The sequence below is a fragment of the Schistocerca piceifrons genome, chromosome X, assembly GCF_021461385.2.
Source record: "Schistocerca piceifrons isolate TAMUIC-IGC-003096 chromosome X, iqSchPice1.1, whole genome shotgun sequence".
Classification (NCBI taxonomy): Eukaryota; Metazoa; Arthropoda; class Insecta; order Orthoptera; family Acrididae; genus Schistocerca; species Schistocerca piceifrons.
Window position 1 is genome coordinate 148,594,439 of NC_060149.1, and position 11,456 is coordinate 148,605,894.

The 11,456-nt window shown below is 38.1% G+C and overlaps 1 protein-coding gene across 1 annotated transcript in view; it reads left to right on the forward strand.

Moving 5' to 3' along the window:
• Window positions 1-1,262, forward strand: part of LOC124722229 (integral membrane protein GPR155) — a 160,437-nt gene extending 159,175 nt beyond the window's left edge. Inside the window, exon 15 of the mRNA XM_047247421.1 lies at window positions 1,058-1,262. Within this exon, the coding sequence (XP_047103377.1) occupies window positions 1,058-1,262 (205 nt within the window). The remainder of the gene's footprint in view (window positions 1-1,057) is intronic.
• The last annotated feature ends 10,194 nt before the right edge of the window (window positions 1,263-11,456 follow it).

An 11,456-nucleotide genomic window follows, 5' to 3' on the forward strand; every position in this document is an offset into this window, starting at 1 on the left:
TGTGATTACAAGTCTCGTTGACAGAGCCAGACGGATTTGCACGCCGGAGTATCTAGACGACGAATTAAAACATCTGAAGCACGCTTTTGAGAAAAATGGCTACTCAAAGAAAGAAGTAAGCAGAATTCTGCACCCAAACAACAAAAAGCTTAAGGACAAGTCCGAAAAATGATGGAAGAATACAGTCTCTCTCCCTTTTATAAAGAAAGTAACGGATCAGATTGGAAAGATTTTAAGTAAACGTGATATTAGACCTGTTTTTAGACCAACGAAGAAAATTTGTCATGTTCTTCGGTCTGTAAAAGATAAACGTGCTCCTCTATCAGCCAGTGGCGTATATAAAATTCCGTGTACATGTGGTAAAGTTTATGTTGGAACAACAAAAAGAAGCGTAAATACACGGTTAAAAGAACACAGAAGTCTTTGCTGATTAGGAAAAACAGATAAATTGGCTGTAGCAGAACACGCTTTTCAGCCAGGAAATCATCAAGTGAAGTTTTCCGAAACAAAAATTTTATCTACGACGACGAACTATTACCCACGGCTTTGTAGAGAAGCAATTGAAATATATAAACATAGGGATAATTTTAATCGGAAAGAAGAGACCATGAAACTTAGTGATATTTGGACAGTAGCACTACAGAATTGCTAGACAATTTTATCCGTGATGAGATTACAATCGATAGTTAAGTTTTATCTTTCACAAAGATTATTTCTGCATATCACGTGTAACTCTGGTCACGCCCACTTTCTACGACATATAAGTCGCTCTCAGACGTCCGACCCGTCAGTCGGCAAGACTCACCGGAGGAGAAACCCCCTCTCTGAAGATGTCCAGCGCAGCTCTGGACGAAACGTTAGGAGCTGAAGAGTTTCATGGACCACGACCTTACATCCCGGAAGGTTTACCAGAAGATATGTCATCCGGTCGTGAAAGCTTTCATACTATAATATCTTGTTGTTATATTTCAATTTATTTAATTGTTGTTTTCATTTAGGTTTTAGCATCCTGTAAATTTAATTGCAGAAATTGATATACCTTTACTTTTAATTCTAGATGGCACTTCCGCACATATCGAGAAGTGTTCAAGGGATCTGCACTTGTGACGTGGTTGATAGAAGCTGGCCTGGCACGAGACCGACAGGAAGCTGTGCAGTATGCCACTGATTTATTGCAGGGTAGGGTCATTAGGCATATAAATGATCTTCATCATTTTCATGATCAATCCCTTTTGTATACATTTTGTGTAGCACAACGTTAGATATCTTTCAGTATATTATTTATCCCTCTGACAGGTATCTATTTAAGTTGAAACACTCAGTCATCAGAAGAGAATATTGTTGCTATTGTTTGTTATTGTTTTGTTGTTGTTATTGTTTTAACTAGTGTGAGCCAGTTTGTTTTATTTATTTTTGGAGTGTATTTTCCTATGACTAAGTTTAGTTGTGACAAGCATAATGATTTATTCACATACAAAGGCCATACCAAAAGTCGTGGTTTAATGGTACCATCTAGAGCTTTTTGCAAAAACAGAATCTAATATACTCTTGCTACAAGAGAAATTGCAGGGAAACTGATAGAGAAAACTAAATATCAACTTTTGCACCAATAATTTTCAGCCAGAGTCTGGTGAAAGATCTATTAGAAAAATCCTATGAAGTTTTAGTCATGTGTAAAGTCAATGAGGGGTTGAAACCTATCATTCAGTCTCTCATGGATTTGTCTGGAGATGAAACTGAAGACAAAAAACTGAAAGCAGAAATATTAAATTCCACATTTAAGACTTTATTTAGGATACTACTGTAACAATGTCTGTTTGCTGCATAGGCTCACAAATGAGAGATATTGATGTTGGCACCCCTATATATGGAAACAATTATAACTACTGAAAACAGACAAGGCACCTGACAGAATACCAGTTTGATTTTGTGTTGAATATGCTGTGGAATTGACTCCTTACGTAGTTTGCATTTATGAAGAATCTTGTGCATGACTGGAACAAAGTGCAGGCCACTCTTGTTTTCAAAAAGGGTAAAATATTAGATGCACAGAATTACAGGCCAATATCACAGACATCCATCTTTTGCAGGATCCTAGAGCATATTATAAACTCAAAGATTATGACATTCCCCTAGGCAAATAAGCTTCTGCCAGAGCATCAGCACAGCGTCAGCAGAAGCCACTCATGAAACACAGCTTACCTTAAAAATTTTACTCTGTTCGTGCATGGCAGCTTGCAAGCAATAGATGCTAGTGAGCAGGTACATTGTAGCACATCTTCAGTGAATAATTAAGACACAATCATACAGAGTATATCCAAAAATATGTGATTGGCATGATGTAACTTACATTAATAGAACCCATCACATTATCCCGCCATATTATACTGGATGGTTATACAGAAACAAAATTAGTGTTGGGTGTGCCCCAAGGGAGTGTGATAGGACTTGTAATGCTCTCAGTAGATTATTCACTGGGGATGCTGTTGTTAGCAGGACATTATTGTTGTCAGATGATCATAAGGAAATGCAGAAAGTCTTGGTGTAACGATTGGCAGCTCTGTTTAAATGTAGATAAATGTAAAATAATATCAAAGAGGAAGAACCCAGTAGTATCCAATTACAGTTAGCAATGAACATCTCGAGCATGTCACATCATGTAAGTATTTGCAGTTAGCAGTAAGAAGCGATACAAAATGAGATGATCATGTAGAATAAGCATTAGGGAAGGTGAATGGAACACTTACAAGGGAAGGCCATGATGGTGGGATCGCAGACTTACTTCAAACTTTGTACACCTTTAGTAGGCCATTAAAACAACATAATATGCAAGTAGTAAGATGCACTGCTCTGACCATTCTGAGTAAATCGTAAGAGAAGTTTTAAGCATATATTATGTAACTGATGCATCTGTGCAAAGGTGCTGGTCATAGGAAGTCAATGTGTTCAGGTTAGCATTCGCGCTTTGCAAGAGCGTTGTGGATGAGACAACAGTTCGAATCAGCAGACTGCATAAGGCATTTCGCAAATCACAACAGGCATACATTTTCAGCAAAACTGTATGCATTTCTTTGTTTCCCTGCCAATAGTTGTAAATATGTTTGTTCTAATTTGATTAAAAATAGTAAATAGTCAAATAACATGAAATTCACTAAAACTTAATACAAATACACGTGATTTTTTAATCATATTACCTCTAAAATGTCATGTTGTTGTTGTTGTTGTTGTTGTTGTTGTTGTTGTTGTGGTCTTTAGTCCTGAGACTGGTTTGATGCAGCTCTCCATGCTACTGTATCCTGTGCAAGCTTCTTCATCTCCCAGTACTTACTGCAACCTACATCCTTCTGAATCTGCTTAGTGTATTCATCTCTTGGTCTCCCTCTACGATTTTTACCCTCCACACTGCCCTCCAATGCTAAATTTGTGATCCCCTGATGCCTCAGAACATGTCCAACCAACCGGTCCCTTCTTCTAGTCATGTTGTGCCACAAACTCCTCTTCTCCCAAATTCTATTCAATACCTCCTCATGTCATATAAATTACATAATACGACCAGTGATGAGAAAAGTATAGATTAAAAATTATGTTTCAGTGGGAGTAGAACCATCGCCTCATACATGTTTGTCGTACAAAGCTTGAATGCTAACCCCTTGACTGTCACGTACTGTAGCCTCTAGCCCCTACGCATAGATATGTATGCCACATAATGGATGGGTAAAACTTCTCTTATGATTTTTTTGGAATTGCTAGAGTAGTGCAACTTATTACTTGCATGTTATGTTGTTTTAATGGGCTACTAAAGGAGTACAAAGTTTGAAGTAAATATAAGATCCCAATGTCGTGGCCTCCCCTTGTTAAATTTTTTGGAAGGGTTCTGAGAAAGTACTGTGCATCTGTAAACTAAATCACATGCAAGACACTAGTGTGGTCAACTGTGGATTAGTTCTCCAACATGTCAAGCCCTTATCAAATACAGATATATATATAACAGATATCAAACAAATTCAGGGATGCACTATGAAGATTGTAACAGGTGAGTATATTTTGTATGAAGGTGTAACAGAGGTGTTTTCAAACTTAAATCATTAGGGAATTTCTGACATAATTCTTGCAAAATCATTGTGGGTAATTTAATGAACTGCCATTCAAGGAGCACTGCACAACATTTCTTTTGTCACCATTGCATATCTCATGCAGGAATGATGAGCATAACATGGTTTGGGTGCACATGGCGGCATATAGAAAATCATAGACACTCAGTAACTGAATGGAATAGGACCAAACATTAATAATATTGGTGCCAAGTACTACCCATTATGAACTGTACAATGGCTTGCAGAGGATATATGTAGTTATAAATTAACACTCTTTACAAGACAGGAAAAACATCTTGGAATAAAAAGTCATGTTACTAAAAATACATACATTTATTGGTCTTTGATACAAATTTGATTCAATTTGATGAACTTAATCTACGGATTTGGGAATTTGAAAATACTTAATGCCTTTCCATTGAAACTGCATAAACTGATAAACCTTAAGTTCCTGTTCCTATTGAATTTGGAGCTCGGAAAAGTTGAAACAAGTGGTAATCAGAAGGAAACAGGGCAGAGGCAGGGGGATTTTGTATTCATACATGCAGATTTGTCTATGGTTGACAATAGTGGTACTTGCCAATACCACATTTTATACTAACAAGTAAAACAATGCTTGAGAAATAACAATAAATGACATTCCAACTCTGTGCCCATTTGCTGGACAGCTTTGCAGCATGTGGGATTTAAATGAATGAGCAATTTATCATACAGACAGTGGAAGAAGGCATTGAGTGGTAGACAGGCACATAAACAAGACTCTTTGCTGAACTTTCAGATAGTATTCTCTCTCTCTCTCTCTCTCTCTCTCTCTCTCTCTCTCTCTCTCTCTCTCTCTCTCTCCCCCCCCCCACCCCCTCTCCCCCTCCCTCTGTCCCTCCCCCTCCCGTTCTCCGTCCCCTCCCCCTCTCCCTGCCCCTGTGGGAGGGAGGGGGGGGGGGGGGCACACAGTGAAAGAGGTATCAATATATGAGCATTTCTTATAGTGGCAGACTAATGTTTATGAAGCACCTGCTTCATCGATGAAGAATTGATTACGGTGAGGGGCACTATTTGGGGGTGGTATCGTACAACAGCCTGCTCAAAAAGGCAAATACTTTGTGCTTGTCCCACTGCTTTTACATAAACAATGCATGCCACTCTAGATGAAGCCAGCAACAACATCAGTGTAGAGTCCACACAGCTGGAAATGCTTTCTAATGATCTGATGGAATCTATTACTGATTTTCGCAGTGACTGGTTGAAAATGTACCACTGTCAGTGCATTCATGGTACATGCTCCTGTTGTCTTTTCCTGAATCTTAAAGGGCAACCCGATTAATTTTGCTCTTGTGGCCACCACCAGCTGCTTCTGGACAGTTTATGCTACTGAGGTGCACTTCTTAGAAACCCTTGTGCTCACATCACAAACAGTTTACATCTACATGTGCATATTCCTGCAGACTATGATTTTATGCATCTGCTCTTTAGACTTTCTTATATAGAACAGTCACCTGCTATTTGTGCCAGTCACTTGGGACTATTTTATGTAGGTGATTGACAATAAATATGAGTTAAGAAAAGAGGTATTTCTGGAGCAGACTCTCCATAAAGCTTAATTAGAATTCCATCAGAGCCAAGTGCCTTATTTATTTTCAATTGGCTCAGTTCCTTTCAGCATCAGCGATCCTTACTTCTATCATCTATTTTGAGTGTGTTTGCAGTTGGCAGACAGTTGTACCTCGATACTGTCTTTCACAGATATATGAGAGTGGAGTTTCTTATACAAGGTCTGTCCTAAAAGTTCCCAGAATGATTAAAAAAAATTATTTATTCAGTATCAGTTTACAGTCTTCTCAGAACTTTTCAAAGTATTCTCCCACTGCTTCAGTGCACTGTTGCCAAAGCTTCACCCAGTCATTGAAGGTGCCCTGGAAGTTGTCAACAGGAATCTCCTTCAGTGTGGCCGTCGAAGCTGCTTTCACCTCTTCCAGCATCCCATGTTGAGTTCCTTTTAGGGTTCTTTTGATTCTTGGGAACAAAAAGCAGTCTGCTGTTGCCAGATTGGGGCTGTACAGCAGCTGGGGAAGTGTTGCCATACCCACTTTGGCCAGCAACTCAGAGACAGTGAGTGCAGTGTGGCTTGATGCGTTGTCGTGGTGCGAGATCCAGTTATCGCGAATTTCTTTTCAGATGCATCGAACCCTGTTATGCATCCATTTGGGCACTTCACAGTAGAACCCCTTGTTGACTGTTTGTCCTTGTGGCAAGAATTCACTTTGAACCACACCTTTTCTTTCAAAAACCACAATGCGCATTTCCTTGGTTTGTGATTTGTTCATCCTTTCTTTTTTCAGGCGAGGAGACTCCTTGGTGTGTCACTTGCAGCTCTGATGCTTTGTTTTGGGATCATACTGAAAAATCCTTTTCTTGTCCCCTGTAATTACTCTGTCCAATAATTCTGAATCCGTTTCGTAGTGCTCGTGCAGTTCCTGGTTGTTCAACAAACGCTGCTTCTTCATCTCACTTGCACCATTATTCCACAGACTTTCCACATTTGGAGATTCTCAGTTAAAATCACATTTGAAGGGTCTCAGTTAAAATGTAGTGAATGATTGTTTTGGGTATTCCACACTCCTCTGCAGTCATCTGAACACCAAAGCATGGGTCCTTGTTGACAACTTCATGCACTTTTTGCACTGAGTTGTCCGTTTGTGATGTTGATGGGCATCCAGAGCAGTCGTTGTTGAGGGCCTCTTGACCTTCCTGGAACCTCTTGTGCCACATGAAAGTCTGGCTTTGTTTCATCGCCTGACATCATAGGCTTCCTGAAGCTTTTCAAGCATCTCTACTGTTTTTCCTCTGTTTCACAAAGAACTTGATTGGAAACATTGCTCCAAAAATTGGTCCACTTTTTGCTCAATGAGGGTGCAGTTGATACCTCTGTGTGGAGCATGACCCTGCTTTATCAACAGCCTGCAGGCAACTGACACTGGTCTCATTTCAAAGCTTAGATCCCCCACCAACTTCTCTGTCGAAAGCTCCACCCCACTAGCCAGTGTTACCAACTAGCAGAAATTATTTTGGGAACTTTGGGACAGGCCCTGTAGATGCACAAGTATCTTGTAACTTTTGTCTGTCCGGCTGTTACATGCTGTGCTGAGCTCGGTCTCTATATCTACATCTACCTCTAACACCCTCCTAGAGCTACAGCATTGCAGCTGCACTATTAACCACTATATTGTTCTGAGTCATTTTCTCATGGCGTGTGTTGGCCACCTAGTTTGTGCAGGTACCACAACCAGGAGTTCAGCACATCACCAACATATCTTCTCAGTCACATACAATTTGGAGAAGAAATATTGATCACAACTGTTGGTATGACTTTTGTTGTGGAACATTAACATAAGTGTGTAGTTTCTATAAACATTTACCTGATAAAACTGGATGTGAAGACTGTGTTTCAAGTTACTGTTTTGTTATTTTATAACTTTGATTAATGTAGTTTATAGCCTGAAGTTGTGAAGATCTTTATGTTAAGAATTCGACTTTGACATATTCTCTTATTGATAAGGGTTTTGTAGTCTGATACTGTTGAGGAAGTATGTTCCCTGAGACAATATTCACAAACCTCTGATGTCTCTGTATTTGAAATAGTATTGATTGCTAATACTGTGATCTGAAATGTTAATTGGAGATGTTTATGTTTATAAATTATCATTTTAATAGATGTAATAGAAAATGATTTAATGACAATAGTTCTGGTATTGAACTAAGGGCACATGTATTGATGACACAAATAATAATGTTGTGATTGTGTTGATGTTTGCGGAGGTCTGTTTTCAAAACTACTGTTGAAGTATTTTCAGAAATACAAGCATCAGTTTTTGTTCCTTTATACATGAAGATAAATCTTAATTAGATTCTGTGCTAAACTTCAGGCTTTACCATGTGCACTCATTAAAGAAGAAAGGATTGCCATCGAGGTATTTTCATGAGTAAAGAATAGATTAATAATCTGTATAAATGACATACTATTTTAGCAAATCACAGAAACTGGAATCAAAGAATTGTACAAGAGTTCACTGACAGATAGCCCCCACATTTTCAAGCCATGTGGTGTATGTGTGTGAGTGGGTGGAATGTACTGAGCAGACTGCCAAGCATACACAGCATCTTCTCAAAGTTGATGGTAAATAATTTTTGGGAAATGTGTGACCCCTAGAGACTGATGTGAGATCTCTAGTCAGAGTAGCTGTTATTTTGATTTGATGTCTTTGGGCATGGAAGGCAAGATGATTATCCTGGTGCTAGCATGTAGCAAATTTATGACCCTGCCTGTACTGCTGCGGAATGTTTCCTTTCTCCCAGAATCGTCTCCACACCCATGAAAAGATGCTAAAGGTGGCATTTCAATTCCCATCCCACCTCTTGCTGATTATGCTCATCAGGTAAAATGCCAGTGATCTGGCCACGCACAATCTAATATCAATATGGAGCAATGCAGGCACACTGTACAGTCTTGTACCAACATGTCATACATCATACATGCCACATGTTTCAGTGTTGTCCTCCAACAGGTTAGTCCTCACAGTTTTGCTATGAAGCTTTTTTTTTAATTATAATTTTTAGAAAACCCAAAGATGCATTAACTTAAGGACATGAGTGTATGCAATGTGATGGTGTAACTGGTAAAGATAAAAGTAGGCATATTATTTAGGGAGACATATGATCTACTCAGAATAATAGTGGTTATTGTTATAAAATTTATTTTTGTCAGAAATGATTGTTTTTCATGTTTGATAGGGAATAATGGAAGAATGCAGTATTTTGATGCTGTGTGTGATTTACATACATTATTTATTACATCATTCACTCTACCATTGATATACATGGGTACAATTATGTCTGTTGCTTGAAAAATAAGAATACAGATTTGTACTTTTTTTTAGAATAATGTTTTTAAGTTGTCCTTTTCCAAACCTAGTGCCCTATTGATGTCTATGTCATTAGAGATGGAACACTAGTTTGGAGAGGGCAAGAATGAGGGAAGAAGTCACTTGTGACCTTATTAAAGGAGTCATTTTGGCATTCACCTGAGATGACTTAGTGTATCACAAAATCATGTTTTCCTCATTCTTAGAGAGCAAATGCATTCAAGCTGACCATATAATCTTTTAAAAAAACATACTTGGCTTCACAGTGCAGAAAAACACCAGTTGTAACAGTGGCGTAATCATGTTCGACTTTCAGAACTGTCAGTCACAAAAAATAATTTCAAGGTGCTAGTGCTGCTGCTGCTGCTGCTGCTCTTTTGATCAAGTTCCTGTAGTAGCATCAACAGTCTGAATCTCATTGATTTGAGCTCAAAAGCTGCTGTCGTATACATAATTTTATACTCTTTATGTTATAGTGTCAATTTTGTTTTTGTATGATGACACTGAGAGTTATTTGTTCAGCTATTTATACATCAGTGCATAAAAGGGCCTAGAAACCCATACACTGGACTGCTAGTGAGATCTTTCCAATTATATTGAAATAATGAATGGTATTACTATATTGGGGACTGATGACCTCAGATGTTAAGTCCCATAGTGCTTAAAGCCATTTGAACCTTTGTTACTATATTACAGTATTACTGAAGACCTGAATTTTTTAATGCAAAGCCAAATACTTTGTATCTAGTATGTAGAATGATCATTGTGCATTAAGGAATTAGTTAAAAGTGGAAGCTTTGTGTACAGATATCCACACAAGTTTGGTGTGGAGGATGCCTCAAGAATGGGGCAGTTCAATTATGAACTGAAACTGTGTGATATGACTGTGATACTTAAATGTGTCCTGTTTCCTCAATGCTTGTTGCTGAATTAATTTTTAAGGTTGCTAAAGCATTGCTGTTGCATGTGTTTGACCAAAGAATTACTTATGTTGACTACGGTGTGTGTGTGTGTGTGTGTGTGTGTGTGTGTGTGTGTGTGTGTGAGAGAGAGAGAGAGAGAGAGAGAGAGAGAGAGAGAGAGAGAGAGTATAGTGCAATACGTGTAACCGATGTGTGTAATATCGAAGATGAAAGACTTCAGTCATTTGAGATTTGATGTAAAATTTTGAAAGAAATGTAATACAGTGTGTTTAAATCAGTACACCCCTTAGATTATCATGTTTGAAAAATAATGAAGAATAATATTTTTCATTTTATTTCAAAGAATCTGGATTAGCAGTTTACAAACGTTAATTATCATTGTTGTATGTCTCAGAAGTTGTTATACAAACTGTATCAAAGGAATTAAAGTTGGAATAAAGTTTTCTTGTGTTAAGTGCAGCATGATTTGAGTTTCATTATGTTAATTGTTGAAAGTGTTACCTAATGGTTCCTTTCCAAGGAATGATGTGCACTACATAATACATACAGGCAACTAAAGAAGTTTTCATTTTTATTCAGTAACTCGTTTTCATTGTGTAGTTATTTATTGACATACATTTCTGAATGAGTGATTCACTGCTGCCAACAAGCCATTTGCAATATGTGGTAAGCAAAATTGTTAAAGAGCTTGATGTATCATATACCTTAGATATTAATATCCTGAAACAAGATAGACGCCAGTACCCTTGTTAGACACATTTTAGGCCCAGGCTAATTTTATACATGGTTGAGTTTAGCAAGCTGTAAACTCTTCTAATATTCCCAGAATGAAATTTTCACTCTGCAGCAGTGTGTGCGCTGATATGAAACTTTCCTGACAGTTTAAAACTGTGTGCTGGACCGAGTTCGAGTCTTGGTCCGGCACACAGTTTTAATCTGCCAGGAAAGTTTCTTCTAATATTGTTAGCAAATATTTTACATTAATAATATATGTACACTATTAATTTCAATGATTGATCTGAGTGAGGACATGAAAGGAGCTTGGTACTTGTCCAGCTTCATACTTTGAGATCCCCCAAATAAGTGAATTCTCAGTGTACTATGCAAAGATTTAGGTTTGTTCAATGTCAGTGGAGAAAATAGATCTGATTGTGTTATGATGTTCCACACCTGATCTGATTTCTTTTTGCATTGCAAACATTAAAGAAAAAGTGTTTTCTAGATAAACCTATGCAGAGAAATCATGACCTACATTGGAATACAGTAACGCGGAAATAGCTCAGATAAGAATTTCTACCAGCTGTACTTAAGGAGTTCTGTTCATAGTGCACCAAATTACATACTCTTACCCAATTTTATTATGTGGAGATTTTAACGTGTGTCAGGGCCACGGGTTCAGCCTATGTTTCTCATGGGCACCCATCCACTTGTAATCCCATTGCTGTTCTGAACACTTGTCTAGTCCATTCCCCTGAAAATGCTTTTAAACGATAAGAGCTTAGAGATTTTCATGTAATGTGTAT